The sequence below is a fragment of the Athene cunicularia genome, assembly GCF_003259725.1.
Source record: "Athene cunicularia isolate RWA chromosome 4 unlocalized genomic scaffold, athCun1 chr4_part1, whole genome shotgun sequence".
In the NCBI taxonomy this organism is placed as follows: Eukaryota; Metazoa; Chordata; class Aves; order Strigiformes; family Strigidae; genus Athene; species Athene cunicularia.
The window spans coordinates 24,156,376-24,175,674 of record NW_020799098.1 but is presented as its reverse complement, the minus strand read 5'-3'; the positions used below and the strand labels follow the sequence as shown (position 1 = coordinate 24,175,674).

At 36.6% G+C, this 19,299-nt stretch overlaps 1 protein-coding gene across 8 annotated transcripts in view; it reads right to left on the bottom strand.

Annotated features, from left to right (window-relative positions):
- Nucleotides 1-19,299, bottom strand: part of TBC1D1 (TBC1 domain family member 1) — a 111,045-nt gene that overhangs the window by 19,216 nt on the left and 72,530 nt on the right. For 5 of the 8 annotated variants that reach the window (XM_026846994.1, XM_026846995.1, XM_026846996.1 and 2 more), the window contains 4 exons: nucleotides 18,680-18,796; nucleotides 17,428-17,567; nucleotides 6,522-6,707; nucleotides 2,556-2,717 (listed from right to left, as the gene is read on the bottom strand). In XM_026846994.1, the coding sequence (XP_026702795.1) occupies nucleotides 2,556-2,717; nucleotides 6,522-6,707; nucleotides 17,428-17,567; nucleotides 18,680-18,796 (605 nt within the window). The remainder of the gene's footprint in view (nucleotides 1-2,555; nucleotides 2,718-6,521; nucleotides 6,708-17,427; nucleotides 17,568-18,679; nucleotides 18,797-19,299) is intronic. The other 3 variants (XM_026846998.1, XM_026846999.1, XM_026847000.1) reach the window with 1 other exon arrangement.

Genomic DNA, 19,299 nt, shown 5'->3' with positions numbered 1-19,299 from the left:
GAAGTACTAGAAGAGGCAGCAAATATTGCAATACTTGTCTCTGAAAAGTTATCTGCTTATCTCCCACTTTTCCATGTAAAGTACACAATAAAGCACTGCAATAGTGCTAATGAACATTTTTCACTAATAAAGCACTGACACTGTTGTCAGGAGTAAGTTCTAGGAAGGTAGGATGCACACATACCAGAAGTATAAACATGTGTGAATGAGATGTGATCTACAGATGGCAGATAATCAGAAAGCAAGCATTGTATTTCTAGTTTTTCTATTGGTTTGCTGATGACTGGTACATGTCAAAAAGTTTTAAAGCTTGAATTTCTGTCTCTATAAAAAGGGATGACACAACTATTTCACATAGGTAATGGTAGCCTTCATTTGTATCTGTATGCAAAGCTCTGAAAGTAACAGAAAGGTTATTGTTACGCACATACTTAATTTTAGCACAAGACTGGCACTATTAAATCATCTACAGAAGAACTCAATACACCATTCTTTGGGAAAGTATTCTGTCTAATCCATGATGAACTGGAATCAGGTATTAAGATTCTGAAGTAAATTACAGCTTAAAGTTTTTTGGACCACTTTTTTCTTTTGGTATATATGTAACATGGATGGCAACCACAACAGAAGAAATCAAAACTGACTCAAGCATACAACTTCTATGGAAAGATAAAAACGCGTATTAGAATCATTTCACTGCCTTCTCTCATATAAGCACAAACAAATATCAATTTATCTTTGCAATACTTAATTTTACTACCCTGTCATAATCCAGATTCAATTGCTCGAAAATGAAATGCTAGTAGAAATTTATAATATTTGAATCTGCATCACAAGTGTATTTAGTGAGTGTTTCTGCAAATTAACTTAGGGAACGTAAACCCAATTACCAAAAAGCCTCCAACATGAAACAGTGAGAGAAAGTGCAGTTTCAGACACAAAATGAGCCAGGTTCTCCTCTTCAGATACACGTCTACAATCCCATTAGCTTCACTGAGGTTGAATGTGTCACAAAGGGTAGAACTGGCTTAACAGTGCACATTTACAGCTGCAAAATCACAAGTTAATTAAAATTCCCTTGAAGGAAGCAGTCTGATATTAAGTTTATCTCTGTATGCTGCATCATGTGTGAAATAGTGTTTAGTTTACCACTTCCTAAATGAAAGATGCACCATATTTAACCATCTACTACAGTGTACATTATAGGTCAACACTACATATTTGTTATTCTAATTTAAGCCCCACGCTAATTGAAACCTGCATTTTTCACCTCTTTGATTACTCAAGTTATTTTTAATGGTTTTAGTCTAAGCTAGAACTTGCTTAACTCAAATTCATTTTTCATTTCTGTGTATGTATGAAAATTGACATCACTGTAGGAACTCTGACAGGACTGAGCTCTAGAGAGCAGAGCATAGCAGCATCAAGAGCTAGGGATAATTTCCCCATCTACTGGCTATTTGTATGTGCTTCTTATGAGCAATCCACTAAGCAAACGTTTGTCTATTTATTTATTTATTTACTTACATTGCATCACTCCAATTTTTTTAAATTTTATTTTGAACTTTAACACAGGCCAGCATCAGTGGACTATCAAGAGAAACCAAGTTTTTGTCCTGCTCAGATACTGACTGGACAGAGCCCTTTACCTACAGGAATGGAAGGAAACCTGTGACAGTGAGCTTTCCTTACTCTACAGAGATTTGTGCTTGGGGCATTTGATACTGTTAGTAATCTATACTTACCTAGTCATCTTAAATGGATAGCTTAGTTTAACTTGCTTGGGTAACTGCACACAGGCAGGTGCAAAATTTGAAACTTCTGCTGGTGGTGAATTCTTGACACTTCCTTTACATGTTGGAATGCTTTGTATAGAACTATAAAAAGCTCCTTGGAGTAGCTATCTTCACCATTGGCTATATATAGCACTCGGCATAAGGCCTCTGGGTCCAACCACGGCACAGATAACATTTGAGTCACAACCCAATTTCTTAGAACATTTAAAAAACATCCTTAGGTTTTATTACTTTTAATGCAGGGGAGAGAGGGGCTGATTGCTCAGCCTTGTGGTGAGGAAGACTGTTAGTGGTGTTTGCAGTTACAATGCATCGTTGAACTTGGAAAAAAAAGACAGCTCTACAGAGAGAATTTCCAGATAATAGTGCAAACAGTTTCTTCAGTTACTTACACAGTAATTTCTTTGGCGTTGACCAGGCTTTTTTTCTTTAATTATAACTTTAAATTTATAAAATCAGATTGCAACAATTGTAATACATTGAGGTACTGTACAACTCTCCTATAAGGACAAATGTTATTCAAAGTTAATACCAGGTACTATAAATCTAGTAATACAATTGCAGCTGCTCTTGAAAGGGACTGTTACTTACATACGCATGACCATGAAGATAAAGAACATTGTTACTTGTTTAGTCAGCAACCTGAGGAACAGCTCTAGGGAGAATGTGGTTATAAGGAGTGGTTAAGAGGTCACCCTATTCCTTTTCTAATACAATTTGCATTCATTTCAACAACTCAAAATAACAAACTGTGCTTACCTTGCCCAACAGCAGAGTGTATTTTTTCCACATCAAATTTAATTTTTGACCTTCCAGGTGTACTCAACATTTTTTCCCAAATCAAAGTAACATCTTTTAAGCATGGTGTGATTTCTTCATAGTCAAGTTTCAGACGTCTGTTCTGCAAATTGTTTTCTGAAGCTAGGAAGTGACATGATTAATGTACCAGTTAATATGGTTTACTATTTGTAAAATGGATTAATTTAATTTAAAACTTCATCATGCAATCCACATAAAATTAAACCCTATTAATTCTGAAACATTACATGTCTAAATTTTTGTGACTGTGGGGTGTTTTGGGTTTTGCTTGTTTGTTGTTGGGTTTGTTTTTTGTTGTTTTTTTAAAATATATTATATGCAATATTAACGGTGTTCGGCCTGTTAAATTAAGTTCCTTACAGCTCGTCAGCTCTTAAATCTGAAGAAACATGAGAGATGATGACTAATGAAATAAACTCACAATTTTCCTAAGAGGATTTTTCAGTTTCCCACCTCTTAAAAAAATTAGTGCAGAAGACCTACACCAAATAAAAATACAAAACCAGCATAGTCATCTATTTCTTATGCATACAGCTCCATAATAGTAATGACAAATTACTTTAAATGTGATCATTCACATGTCTGTTTTTATACTAAATAAAAAAGAAAGTTCAAGTGACTACATAAAAAAGAAAGTATAGAAAATTTCAGAACCGTGAACACAAACAGGACTATAAACACTGTGTGTACATGAGGCTCTCCAAAAGTCACTGAAGAAATCAGAACAAGGGTCAATGCATAACTCAAGCCTTAAATAACACATTTTAGATCATCAATGTTCCTGGAGCACAGATCCACTGTAGTATTGGTAATTTTCTCAGATTACAATTTATAGTATGCACGTAGTTCCAAGACAAGAGTCCCAGGATATGGTCAACAGCTCTCTACTTGCAAAAATGAGCAGAGCATAGATTCAGAAGACATAAAGGAAGATTCAGAAGACATAAAGGACTGAAATTTTTCTATAGTTTTAAACAAAAATTTAAAAATACTTCTCAGCAACACCCATCAAGCAAATTACAAATAACATGTTGGAACCATGTTTATGAAAGTGTATCATGAAGTCACCATGATTTTTAATTAAGTTGCCATGATCATTGTTGTGATGATGCATTATTGTAATGTTAACAAGATACTGTCATTTTAAGGACATTCTGCCATATATCATAAGCTTACTGCTACTTTTGATGATTTCACAGTATGAACTCACAAAATCACATCCCTATACGTTACAGTTTTAAGACGATCTATGTAAAAAGGATGTTATCTTTTGTTAGTTTAGTCTTCATTGTTTGTATGTTCAACTTGTTCATATAAATTTACTTAACAGTTAATTCACCTGAAGTTTACATGGCCCATAATGACACTAAAATAGCCAACACACTAAGCTCATCTTGTTCTGAGATCTGTATCTGCAATTAAGGTTTTCTAGATTATGAAATTCTGAGAACTGCAAACAGTTAGCTGACCCTGTACTCTCACTGGCTAAAACAAGATTCGAGATATTAAAAATGGAAAAAGAAAAGGATGGTTTACATTTGAGAAGTGTCCACCTTACCTTCTTATTCTGTAGTTGCTTTCACATGTGAATGATTTCATTCAGTGAGGTTATTCATGTGAGTTACGATGTTACCTAAGTGTTTGCAAGATCTGGACATCATAGTATTTCATTTTAACATTTTCTAATCTAGTTTTTGAGTTTTCACTTCAAAGTAGTATATTTCATTTTAAAACATGACTTTGGCTGCATGTGTACTGACACATGCTTTATCCATCCTGATACAGGCAGGTGTAGCTTAATTTTACTCCTTAGGTCTTTTTCTATTCCTGGTTTCTTGCTGGTTTTGAGTTTTCCCTATAGGTTATACTCAGTGTTTAACCATAGACTTATGTAAACACAAGCACTGATGGTTTTATTGTAACTGTATGTCCACACTGAAAGTGATTCTGTGTATCTAAACTCTTCAACTTCCTCACATTTTCTTCGGGTTAAATACAACATATATATTAGAATATTAAAAAAAACCCCAAACAAACAACACACATGTGGCATTGTATGAAGAGAAATTAAAAATGGTATTTAAGTTTCAGCTTATATGAAAATGAACTCAGAGAAATCTTTCCATGTTCTGTCCTTTTGTTCGGTATTAAATAGTAGTACTCTGGGAATTATTACTGCATGTAAAATATTTATTTTTACTTCCCAGAGACAAAAGCATCAGAACGTGTGGCATTACATTACAAAGCTGTGCTCACTGGAGCATAGTCAACTGATTTTTCAAGTACTGTCTCACCATCTGAGCTCTTCATGCAGCAGCTACCTAGGACAACTTCCTTACTCCATGGTGCATACGGCACAGCCTGGATCTTCAGTCATGCCAACACCTGTCTCATTCATTCACTGTCCAGCTTCAGACATGCTCATTTTAGTGAATTGTGACATTTTTGCAACTGTTTCTTTTGGGCAGGCAAAATTGGAGCACCTGATTAAACTTGTTAAAATTTTTATGGATGTTAATGTCCTGCAGTTCCCAAAAACTTGATGGCAGGCTGTGGACTCCGATAACTTGAATACAAGATAATTAAAAAAAAAATCAGGAATATGAATATACAGAGAAAATTTATTTCTAAATGCTAAGTCCCATAAAAATTCCAAGTTACAGATTGACTTGATAGAAGTTTACCTATGACAGCACTACTCTAAACTGAAGGGACTGTATAAAATAATTGCTTTCAGTACATTGTGTATTTGGTGTCTGTTGTCATATTTTGTTTTACTGGATTAGCAAGTACATTTGTTGGGAACATGCCTGTCACTTGTGAGGTTCTTGGGAAATTCAGGTATCAGGTGTTTCTTCAGATACCAGGGTTGAAACAGGAGAGCTATACTATTGGGAGCAAATAGCCTATAGGTGGGTAAGTGTTCTGCAAGACCATATCCAGCGTCTGAGATGTTTTCTTCTTCCAGCCAGAAGTCTCAGCCCAAGTTTAAAGAAGGATTTCATGTTTGGTATAGTGACCTTTTCACATAGCTGGGCTCTTTTTCTACTCAGTTGTTGTTCCTGGAAGACAACTCTTCCTCAAGTTTACACAAAGACAAAGAAGAATAGCCATTTTCATGCCAGGCCCCTCACCCCTTGAGGATCCAGGTGTCTACTCCATTCCTGAACATTTAAATAAGTCAAATAAACATTTCTGTCCTCATCATTCATATCTTCAAAGGAGCAGCTCTCAAGAGCAATAACTTCTAATTCTGTATGCAGCTGCTAAAATAAAATGTATATCCTTAATCAGTTGCATTTTACATGCAAAAATTGCCACTGCAACAGATTTGTTGCAGCTACGCATTCAGCCACAGAAAAATTTTGGTTAAGAACAACCATGAATTCCAGTTTCTCGTGCTCCTTCTCATCACCCTTCTGATTGATCTAAGTCATTACTACTCCTTACAAACCTTGCTTGCATTGTGTGTGTACACAGGCAGGCACCCATGGAAGTCCACAACCAGCTCCTTAAGAACTTAAATTCAACTTCAAGGCTGGCTAAACAGAACATTGCAATGACCAATACTTAGACAATGATATATGGATGTGAATGTAGAAAGGAATTCAGTTCATGATAGTGATTGTGCTGAATTGATTGTCAGAGCTTCTAGACACCAGATTAAAAAACCCCAGCCATGGTAAAAACTAGGAGTACCAATTAAGATAAAGAAGGTGAAGTGAAAAAAAAAGTGTAAATTGTAACCTACACTAATGAGATCTGAGGCAGGTGCTGCTAAACTGATTTACCTGTATGTTTCTAAAATGTTTCATTAAGGCTTGGTCCAATACACTGCCAAAGCTACAGAGCAAACCAAAAATTGAACTTGTATTGCAGTAGGGTGTAATCAAAAACTTCACCAACCTTGTAGTTTCTGGTTTTCCTTCTCCATTCTGAGGAGCAGTATCTGCTGAATAATGGCTTTCTTCCACAACTCCCGAAGCTCACGGGGTGTCCGTTTCCTTTCTTCTTTCACTGGCCCAAATGGGCCATCTTCACACACTGGTTCCAATGGGGATCTTGGTGGAAGTTCCCCCAATTCAGAGTAATCTTTAAAAGAGAGAAGCTGTTGTGAACTACTTAGATTTCATTAATTGGTGAATGATGGGACAAATTTTCAAAGACTGCATATATATATATATATATATATACACATAAATACATACCTTTCTACATACGTATATAGGAGGTAACAATACCAAGCAAGGTTTCCCAAATGACACTTTCAAACAGATTTACAAGCCGCTTTTGAGCAAGAATCACATGGGCCAAAGCCTGAAACATTTTTTTTTCTATAACCTGATAAAAATATTGTACCGTTCATCAAGACCATGGCTTGCTAATTTCAGCTTTACAAGGCTAAAAAGGAAAGGGCAAGTTTGAGAAACTGCAAAAATGCAACCTACAGTTGAAACGTGGCATGATTCAAACAGCAGATCAAATCAAATACAGCACCCACCTAATTTGAAGAATAGTCTCTAAACTGTGTTTAACAAAGAAAACACACACCCTTAGCTGCACAAACACAATACCCCCTAAGGCCATGCAATGGGATTATTACCAGTTCTTAAAGCAAACAGGCAGAAAGGGAGACAGGCACCTTAAACATGTTTGCTCTCACTCCTAACTTTTAACCATGTCATAACCTTCTTCACACTTTCTTTTGGCTTCAGCTGATCTACCACAAAATGTATCTGTTTTTGTCAAGCATGCAACGTAATTCTAAGAAGAGTGAAAACACTACAAAAGAAAGTGAACATTAAATAAATCTCAGGTAAACTAAAAAATCTTTTATTTTTAAGAGAAAGGTTAAAAATATTGTTTTTAATCAAGCTCTCAACATGAGAAGCGTAAGTTCTTATACTCTGTTTTCTTAATGTCTGCTGCAGTATCACTTAATTTTTTTGTTTATACAGCTTCTCTGAAGGCTCAGTTTTCTGTGATATAACCTGTATCTAGAAGAAAAATTACTCAATTAACCACCTTTAAAATGAATGGTCAAAACCACCCATCTCTTCCTACCAAATCCCAAATGGAAAGTCATTGCAATAGCACTTCTCCTTCAGCCAAACAGAATGGCTGTGAAACGTCTCCCTGAGGACAAGCTGACCAGTTATGCATGCAAACCATTCCCCAGACTCTCCAGCCAAAGACAAGTACATCTGTGCATGCTATTTGAAAAGCTCCTGGAGAAGGGACTGTCCTGAAAAAATTATTCTCCGTGGTAGCTCTGTGGTCCATTTCTTTATCATTGCCTAGCATAGTGATAAAGATTTTGAATTAAACACACTCACACAATTATCTCATCTCTACAAACTAACAAAATAGGAAGGTTTACATCCCTTTAGAATCTGCTTAGAAAGCTAACATATTAACTCACACGGTTCCTATGCAGCTATTCTTTTCTTGATTGCTGAAAGGCACTCGCACAACTAAGCTCAGATGACTAAATAAGAATGGAAACAGTCACAGCTGTTGGTTTCTGCTTTTCTAAGTTTTGCCACTGTCAATCTTTTCCTCTTAAAGAGTCAGAGACAAATAGGGTGAGTCCAAAAGCACCTGTTTCCTTAAACAGCATTTATTTGTCTGTTACCACAGTTAAATTCAAGGGCTAAACTACATATATAAAAATAAATACAACATCTTCAGCTAGCAGCACGAATTAAATCTTTTACAAACTTCAACTGTGTGGAATACCCAATTTTTGGGTATCAACAGCATTTCAGAGAACAATAAATTTCACAGGAATGTAAATTAGGCAGAGGACAAATATTTGATATTTTAATGGCAATCATAATTTGTTGCAAAGAGAAGTAGTAAACACTGACAGAGGCATTCAAAAATACAGTGAATATCATTCTGATTCAAAAATCAGAAAATATCAATACCATGAAAAAATTATATCTCTTAAAAGAAACCAGGAAACATTTATTTTTTTTTTTTTTACAGGTAAATGGAAAGACTTTCCTGGGCAAAGATCTGCAAGTATAAAAGAAGTTTAGGTAACGTCATCAGGTAGAGAAGGAACACACACTTGATAATCCTCAATTTGTGTTGAAAATTAAAGGAAAACTATTTTGATTTGTTTGTTGTTTTTGATGCACACACTATACTGTCAGCAATATTCTGTATATATAACAGTTTACATACTGATTTTTCTTAGTGCATATTAACATTATAAGGGAAATGCTCTTAAGGATAGTGCTGGTGAAACTGCCTTAATTTACCTGAATAAAATAATAAACTTTAAAAATAAAAATACCACCTTGAAGGAAAGTGTTTAAGTTTCTCTAAGGCTGCATTGCATGTACAAAGTAACACTGCCATAAGAGAGAGGAATTAATGAAAATGGTCACCAAACAGTAATGCAAAAAGTAAAAGTGATCCAGATAGGTACACCTTATCCACTGTACACTATCTGTAGTCTATTCACTTCTTACTACATTCTTACAGCATCCAATATAGAATGCACGTACATCTTGGGGGAAACAAATCTCACGCTACACATCCTCTCACTGTTTATGGGTCTCCTTTAGAGTCAGATATGTGTTCTTGTTTTATGCATGTATATATGCGTGTATGTGTTAGAAAACATCAAGACTATCTACAGAGACAGTTTATGGTTACCCACTTGCAATAAAAAAGGCTGCCAAAACACATGCAAGGAAATGGATTAAATGCACTGCATTCCTAAAGCACGAATGAACATACCCAAGACCTAAAATCTTCCTATTTTTAACATGTACATTCTACTTTCTCTGTGCAAATTTTATGGATTGGCCTTCAAGTACCGACTTAACAAAATATCACCTTCTAAATTATCAGAGATGTTACTCATTTCTCATCCTCCAGTGATCAGACTTACTGTGGCAACACTTGAACCACTGCTAAGCATTAATTACTCAAGTCCATGGTCCTGCTTCCATTAGGCTGAAAATCTCTTGTCTGTTACTAACCTGATAAGATCAGTATCCACTAAAAGAAACTTAACTCACAATAGTTAAGGGTATAAAAGAAACCAGAAAGATTACAAAATTCTATAGGCTGAACCCTACCTCTAATCCTTCTGTGGAAGAATCTTAGGCTTGACTTTGCCTTCCAAATGGCAGCTCCTTTTCTATTTTTTCTTTTTTTCTCTCTTTCTTCTTATCACTTGTAGACATTTAACAGGAAGTCTAAAGTCTACTTTGATAAAACGCAACACATTCACAACCTGCCTTCCCTCCCATCTCCATGCTGGCAGGTAACAGGATGTATAGAAACCAAAATGAACCTGTTTAACTGCTCAGGTGGCCTGTCTAAAGTTTGCAGAGTTGCATCAGGTGTTTGGCTAGTATAGGAGGGGAGGGAGGTGGAATGTGCAGGTAATCCCCAAGGCAAAGTGAAAAACCAGACATTTAGTAAGTCAGCACTAACCCATGTCCATGAATATACAACAGACAGACATGCCACCCAGCTTCCACATCCAGGACAGGAGTAGAAATAATTAACAAGAAACTATGTTATTTCTTTATTATGCACAAATGATCTGGAGAATCAGCAGAGAAACCAAAAATAAACATAAGAGCGATTCAACTGAACATAACTGGGAGTTCACATTCCACCGAAGCAAACTGCCATGTGTTAAAATCCAAGGTGCAGCCTTCAAAACTTTTATAAGATCTGTAAGAAAACTTCAGCACACTGAAAGACTGCTTCCATGTTGATCTGCCAACCTCATCAGCTTTTGTTAACTCCTATTCGTGTACTCCTTTTAAATATGTTGCTCCATATAGCTTCCCTGTAAAATTCTACCTCCATACATGCTACTTCTACAGGCCTACCATACTTCTAATCTTTCAGGTTCAGGATTGGGCAATTTAACTCACTATTACTACATTTCATCAATGCACAGGTTATTTCCCATTTGAACTTCAGACCTGGGCTACCCTTCAAAATTACCCTTCTGCACAATGCACTTGTACAAGTCTGTGGGTCTAAAGTATTCCTCAAGAAAGAGTGTACTTCACTGGGAAAGCCACCAGTTCTCCTGTGCTTGTGAGGACTTGTGCAAGGTAAAGAACTGCAGATGAAACTGCTGATGAAGCAGATAGAAATGTCGCACAAATGCACTAGTGCATCCATCCATACCTCAGCAGTACTGCTCTGATGTTCCCACTGCTTATACTACCCCAAAAAAGATAAAGCCAATAGTAACAATGGACTGAGATGGAATTTGTACAGCAGATCCATTCATCTGTACCCAATTCCTTTGCTTTTTGTGGCAGTGCCTCAGTCTTAAAATGCAGAGTATCCCTACACTCCAAAAGGATCAACTCTCTCATGTGCAAAGATGAAACACAAAACTAATGAAGAAAGTATCATGGTATATTGCTACCAGGGACCACGCTGAAGAAATTTTGTAAATAAAAAGCTGCAGAATGACTGCAGTAGTAATTAAAATAGACTATCTGACTGGTAGTGAAATAAACAGGAAATTTCATTAGCTCCAGAAGAGGCTACAATGAATATAAAGCATTTGCTGGGACCTGTGGGAGGACATTAAAGTATTCCAACAGTGAGTTATTAAGTTGTTGCCTTAAACCTTATTTTTTTAGGAAATTTCATTTTCAATTGACTAGGAAAAAAAAAAAGAAAAAAAGATCAACAGTTTCTTATTCATCCAATCTCAAGTATTAAACAAGGCTTTCCAAAAACAAGAGAAAAAGGAAACCCACTAAGAGAAACCGCACAAAGTAAAAAATAATAAAAGTGACAAACCCACCTAAAAGCCTAAAGTTCAAAAACATTCTTTCAGAAGCACTTAGTCTAAACAACCTCAAATACCAAAACTAAGAATAACGAGATTCATCTTTGACTAGAACTGAACACTTCATACACAAAAATAAAACAAGCACTTTTTTTCTAGGAGTCTAACAGGGAGGAGGCTCAAACATAATGCTTTACCACCATCCTCACTATGGAGTTGTTTGCAGGTGGCTTTAAATGCAGTGTTTACCAGTCACATCCACTGTCCAGGGTTAAGAAGTCAGGCAAGATAAGGTGAGAATGTGGATGGTAGAATTCCATTAAGCATTTTATTTTCTGCATTACACTGGTTTTCTTTGTTGCATTTGAAACATTACAAAATTCACCTTAGCAATCAAAGAGAATCTTCACAGTCATTTAAGATTAAATTGCTCAGAAGACTTTCAGAATTTCCTTAGTTCTCGTCAGGTCTTCCATTCAGGCAGTGTAACTCCTCCTTTTCTACACAAAATCAAAGAACAACTCTAAACTTCTACAACCAATGATATAATATTCCTATTATTGTGGTAACATGACCAGGAGCCTTCTGTTACCAGAAAGGTTCAGATAAAAGTTCCTTTTAGTCTGACATACAACTGAAGGCAATGGCTAAATGAGGAATTCTTGAAAAATTATGTAGTTCAATACAATTGATTAAAATTAGCTCTGAGAGATGCTTTAGATTTTGATTTTTCTTTTAAAGCCAAGAGCTTCTTAAAAAGCAATCACTACCTCCAAATTCACCCCATTTACTAATATCACCAACCTCTGAGAAATGAATGCCCTGATATTTCAATGGGCACAGAATCTATCACACATTATATGTAGTAATTACTGCTTATAGCCAAGATCCTATGCTGCAAATCAAGATTATGAGCATATATTCACTCAGAGAGTGACAGAACTGAGTGATCAATTCTAACCATCTGGCTTTATTACAACATTTACAAAACTAGTCATGAGTTAATTAAAAATCATTTTTTTGCTAAAAAAGAACCAGCAAAACAGTATTGGAGGACACATGACAAATAATTTACACCACATAAACATTCTAAGTATAGAATGCTAAAGCAACAGTTGACAGTATTTGCAATACTACTACAAGATTACTTTTAAAATATTAATGGAAGAGATATAACCCTCACCACAAAGCACATAAACAGATAGGTAGGTGCTAACTACAACTGGTTTTAATAATAACAGTTCTTCAAATCCAAACTTTTCTTCAGCACTTAGTTAATAACAGTTTGCCACCTCTGTCTGACAGAGACTGAAACCCAATTCCTTTTAATGAACGGATCAAGTTTTTTTTCTGTACAGAGATACTTGTAATTTCTAAAAGTGTTTATTTTGTAAGTCAAGTTGTAAAATACTATGTAGTTGTTCTGGCTAAATTTCCTTTTTTTTCAACTGAATCTATTTTCTTAGTACTGCTAAGCAATACCAAGCACCTCATTCCTCTGAATTGCAAATTCTTTCACTGTTCAACATGTAACTCCACCCCACTGCTCACCTTGAAACAAATCACCCATTCTCCAATCCAAAACTGATATATCTGTTACAAAAATTCCGCTATCTACTGCCAACACATCTCCTGCAGCAAGAAAGTTCACAACAAGCACCATCACTTTCCCATCATTTACTTCAAAAAACTATTCACTCCCCCTTTGAATCTAGCACTTGATTTTACTCTGCTGGGAGTTTCTGACAATCTGCAAAACAGTTCTCCCACTATGACCAATTCTGAGCAGTCAATATGTGAGAACTGTAGTGGAAACAGTCCACTGCACAGAGATTTGTAGATGCTGAATAAAGTATGCAAATATCCTGCTGCACTGCAATGCAAGGTGAAGTTTCATGATCACTCTGCACTGATCTAAGTGTGTCCTGCTCCTAAGCAGGATAAGAGCACCCACCCTCAGCTTGCAGACACGTGTCCTTACCCGCCACCCTGTGCCTGCTCTAGTGCTTGTGTAATACTGTGAGTGGGACTAGAAAACTAATGACCTTTTTTGTGTGAGCCCATACTTCAGCTGGTTTAAAATGATCACCAAGTTGTTCCCTTCACCTTTTTACCAGCAAAGAGAGAGAACTAGGAAGTCCTAAACCATTTGCATAGCCACAGAATATGGCTCTTGTTAGACTCTACGGAAGTATGAAGATCTGGCTGCAAGTAGGTGGGCAGGTATAAAGGTAAAAATCAAAAGAACTGAAGAAACACTTTTATTACTTAGAATATTTAAGCCAGTGAGTAGGGGATTCAGAGTGAAATTGTGTACTTATATACAGAAAACGGGCCAAAAAAAGCTTTAGAAAATGACATTAATGAAAACTTTCTTTCAAAAGAAATACAGTATTGTAACAGATCAAAGCATGATCCATTTTGTAAGTGACCCGTGCTCATCTTTTTCCATCTCTCCACTTTGCAGGATACAACACTCATTCCACCTCCACAAATAAATGAAAAAAGAAAAATATCAGAGGATAAGACACTGAGCATGTCTCAAGGTGGCAGTGAGAGAAACGCTGCCCCCCAGTGCTCCACACCACATGCAGCAGCACAACCAGACACGGAAAGAAACAAACAGCAGGAGATGGGGTTGGATATTTGAACTGTAGCTTGCTGCAATAGAACTAGCATAATTCAACCTTGCAAACCTCCAGCTACCAGCTGGAAAGCAATAAAAATCTCCACAGATCATTTTAACTATGCAGAAAATCCTTTCTAGATCTCCAAACCGGAGATCAGCCCATCTTTGGGCTCACCAGAGATCACCTGGCTGTCCTGCCAGGTGGTAAACTCCATAATGCTTCTCCGATGTCTTTCATTGTAGTTATGTACAGAAGCAGGGGAAAATAGCAGGGAAAGGGGAAAGTGGCAGCACCCACAAGCAGGAGGTGGCTGGAGGAGGGCCTGCACATGGGACACTGCTCTCATAACAAACAAAAAAGTAATAGTTTCCTGTACCCAAGGCTTGCTGTTGTCTGAGAGCACTCACCTTGCCTAAGCATGGCTGGATTGAGTCCAGTTATCAAGCAAGGCAGGAATCTCAACTGACAAGAAAAAATGGCTTTCCAGTGTATCTATTTCCAATATTTTATATTTTTTTTAACTCTACTGATTTAGGACTGTTTTTCACTTTCTTCCTGAACTAGTAGGAAATGAACACTCTCCTTTATATATATAATAAAACCCTCCTTTTAAATAATGGTGTCATCAAAACAAACACCATGCTCTCTGGTTGGTAATACATGATGCAACCAAAGCACAGCCAGCAATCATATCTCTCCAGCTATGCTACAGGAAATGAAGTTTTAGCTCAAACTACTTATAATCATCTCCTAAAGAAATAAAGAATCCAAGAACTGCAAGACAGTGGGACTCAAAGTGCTGTTAGGTTCACATAGGAATTCAGGACACTAGACATTTCTCAAGTTCAGAACCTCAGAAGATTAAGCTCAACATTTCTGCCAAAGCTTTGTATCAGTTGTCTGGGGTTTGGGGGGTGGGGGGTGTTGGTTTGTTTGTTGTTTTTTTAAAAACCCCTTTTAGTAAATACATTTTCATATCCTGCTGTGTTAACCAAAGAGAGGCAATGAACATGATGCATCTTGAGATTCAGTTCCCCACTTGCCCACACAAATGGAATCACAATTGTTAGGATCTAGATCTTTCTGTGTGTATAAAGCTTAAAATTGTCTCTATTTCTTGTGACAGCTTACACATGCATATTTTCTAATTATAACCCAAAGAAGTTACAGCCACAGAGCAATTTCATTTTGTTGACATTACCTGTCCACAAGTGGTCAAAGCAACTCACAGTTCAGGCATACTGGTGGATTGTATGTTTAATACAAAGTTTAATAAAGCATCCTATGTTAACCTTGAAAAACTTTATCATCTCTGACTCAGAGAGATCTGTGTCTCTTGGTTGGCTAACTTACTAACTTTTAAAAAATCCTTAGCCTTTTTTTTTCTCACTGGTCTCCTGCAGAGTACCACACACCTGGAGTTGTACTCTTGAATGGAGAAATTGGTCAGTGGAGTCACAAACTATAAAGGGAAACTCATGAATGTTCCCTTGTTTTCCCTTTCTTCATGCTTACTTTTGCAGAACAAGACAAAATGTGTTATCTTTAAATCCTTCTTTGCCCTCTGTCCAATTTGGCTGAAACTGATCTTTTGGTGATACATCAGCTGTTCGTATAAATTCAGTTTCCAAAGAAAATCAGTCTAAAAAGAGGAAGAAAGACTTTAAGGCTTTTTTTTTTTTAAAAAAAAAGGAAGTACAGATAACTTATCAAATCAATAGGACCCACTGCATATGCTGCTTCTCCTTGAGAGAATATGAAAGAAAGAGGAACAAGATAATAAATAACGGATAGCTATTTAAATTTACTTTGGAACTACTGAGGTTACTAAGTTAACTGTGGTGGTGAGTCCAATGTAAGATCATCTGTATAGCAGCTTACTTAAAGGCTACAGAGTGGATCATGAGTGAGTATCCTTTACTGCCAATAATGTTCCAGGAGATGCATGAAAATCCAAATGAAAAAACCCAATACTTGTTATAAACAATAAAAAACCCCAACCTAACCCAGTTTTCTACCTCTGTTCATAAATTGAATATGTAGATTGGAACAAAAACAGAAAAAGAAAACAAGAGTGCAGAAAAAGGCCAGATATTTTAAATTGCTCCTCCTGTTAATAGCACTTTCTGTTTTCCATTTTAGCCACACTTGTTTCTCTAACTACTCTGCTTATCCAGCTGTAGGTTGTTAAGACTGTGTCTTGCAGCTATTATGTCTCAGAGGAAATGCAAGATAGGCAAATTAGGTTTGGGGCTTCATAACCAGGTAAGATTATTTTCATTCACAAAAAGATGCATCAAACCTGCAAAAAGTAGCTTCACAGAACAGCTGCATTTGAACAGCTCCTTCATATGCCTTGAAGGACAGCATTTCACATGTATGTATACACAACATGCTCTTGAGATCACTTCATTTTGAAGTACACTGAATTTGAGAGGCATATATACCCATATACAGCTTACCCCATCATCAGTCAAATTACATTGCAAACAATGCATTAATGACAGAAACACTTTTGTTACATGCTGTGTCCAGTTAATCAAGATCTCCCTTTAAGATGCAAAGAAAATGTCTCAGTGACATTAAAATAGTTACCTTTTACTATATTTACTATAATGTACTGTTCCCTCATACTTTTTCTTATATCTTATACAATGGCCTTAGACATCAGTCAGAACGCAGAGCCTGCAGAGCTCTGAATTACAAACTTTGTGAGACAGAGACCACTATCTACAGACAAGAACTTCTCTGAGGCATTGTTGTCCTCAGCATGTGCTGTACTATCTGGCTTACCTAAAATGAGATGCATTATGATGCACCCGCATGCTCATTCACAGTAATTTTTTATCTAGTCTGAGGTTCTTTAGCTCTACAGAATATCAGAAAATAAATGTGTGAACAGTGAACACTATGGCTCAATGGGCAAATGTCACAGACTGGAGCAGCATACGTGAGGTCAAATTTCTGCAATGTACGCTTCATACCAGACTAACTCAACTGACGTCATAGAAGGAGTGTAATTCCTTCTGCTAGGCCTGGATTTTTCTAGCCTAGAGTTCTATATTTCAGCATGGAAAGGTGAAACAGAAGCATCACATTTTCTTTAGAGCAATACTTGATGATACATTTTTTTCCCAGAACTCATTAAAATAGTACACATAAAAATAATTTCCTCTCTAGTTACTTAATTTCACACAAACAAAACTACATTACATACAAAGCTCAAAAATAAAACTCAACAACTGAGCTTGGCATAACTAAAAAGTAGGTGGGAAACTGCAAAGACAGTACAAGCAGAGCACTGGGCAAATATGTCTACTTGGTAGACAAAACCATTTCACAGATACATCCACTAACAATGTTCATGGGAGCAAATAAACACAGACTTTACCATCATATCGACTAGGAGAATCACATGCTTTCTGAGGGGTTGCCACTCGCAGGAATATCTGTTGCCTCCACGAATGCCGTCGAGTCCTTACAGGGCTGTCCGCACCAACGGCCTGCTGGCTGTGCTTGGATTCGTAGTCGCTAAAATCGCAGAACAAAGAATGGCTTGTGAGTAGGTTATCTGAATCTCCTAGTAACAGTGACAGTCTTCAGTGACATGAACCATCAACTAAGGAGCGCAGTGTGCTGTGCACATGCTGGGTCAAGCTCTTAGTGTTCGCTAGGTGAAGCTTGATTTATGGCAGCAGGCTTATACAAGGCTGCAAACATCACTTAGGTTCACCAAAAGGGACTGGCAGCTCTGTGCAATCTGCTTTCTCGTTTTAATTAATTTCTTTACAGCAGTGTATTAAACACAATGTATTAAAGACACACACACACCATAATATATCTTTACCATTCTGCTATTTAAAAGCCATCCACAAAATCACACAAAGAACTCCTGATGTCTTTTATCAGCACACATCAATAAGCTTTATAAACACCAGCTAAACTTCCAACCTTCTGTGAACTGGGTAATATATTCCTTCACAACACAGACTTGGAACAAAACTTTTAACCTTTATGTTTGCAAGTCACCATTTGAAATAGGCAACAAACTTGGGAACAGTGTCCAGGAACCTTGGATGTTATTTCTTTGATGTAATCCACAAACTACATGCAGAAATTTTAAGTCAGAATATTAAATGAAATAGTGAATAGCAATGCTGTTTTCCTATTAAAAATCCCACTAATAACTTTCACCCGTTACTTCTTTAAACTCTTCATTGCTTTATTCTAGCCATGGGCTAAATGGTTGCATTTGTTGGAGCTCTGGCAGCAACTGGGAGGAGCATTTTATAGGCCATCCTCTCCTTCCAATTTAAGGACACTGACATTGCTTAGGATGAACCACATACACTCTCTTAACTAAAAACGGCTTATACAGTTCTTTGGCAGGAATAACCACAGGAGTACATAGCTGGAAGTTGCATGACCATTACAACATCAAAATGGCTAAGTAAGTTCTGCAATCTTAATGGAAGAGCAGTCTGGGATAGCTCCATCTTTTGACAGCAATCACATGCAGAATACATGCAAGTGAACTGTTGCACAAATCAGGTTTTGCAAGTGTGAGAAGCATTTGAAATATTTCAGACAAAGCAACCTTTGAAAATACAGTTTTACCTCCAGGCTTTAAGAGTGAACCCTACCTTTTGCTCCTAAAGTCAGAGGTGTTATTTTCATCTACAGGAGCCAGAAATTTTAAGAAATTTGGCACAGAAGAGGAAGAATGAAGCTTTTTCCTTAAGGCAGTACGGTAGGAGATGCTGAGAGTGCAGTTGGGAAAAGTATAGTTTAGAACAAAGAAGTATAAATTCACAGAATAAAAATAATACATACTGCTAAGTTTCAAACAAAAAGCAGCTAAATCATGAAGGCCTGAATATCAAGGAAACCAAAGTCAAACCTGAAACTGCTAACAAAGTGCTACTTTGAAATACATATTTGTTTGGGCAAACTAAAACGTTCCAATACAAATAAATGTACTTCCAGTGAAGTTATTATTCTTTGCTATATCCCAAGATTTTTAGTGCATGTTTCAAGCAAATTCCTTTAGTCTAATAAGAACTGATGCCAACTTCATTATTGTACATTTACTTAAATATCAGTTTCAGTGATTGACTAAGTTTGGGGGAAAAGGTTAGGAAAAGCTGACACTGATAATCATTGTGCTGGCAAATCAAAAATAAGACATAGGCAAAAAAACATTTTGTAAAGCATTAAAAGGGTTTTATTCAGACAAGCTTGGGACTTTTAAGTTAAACGCTCA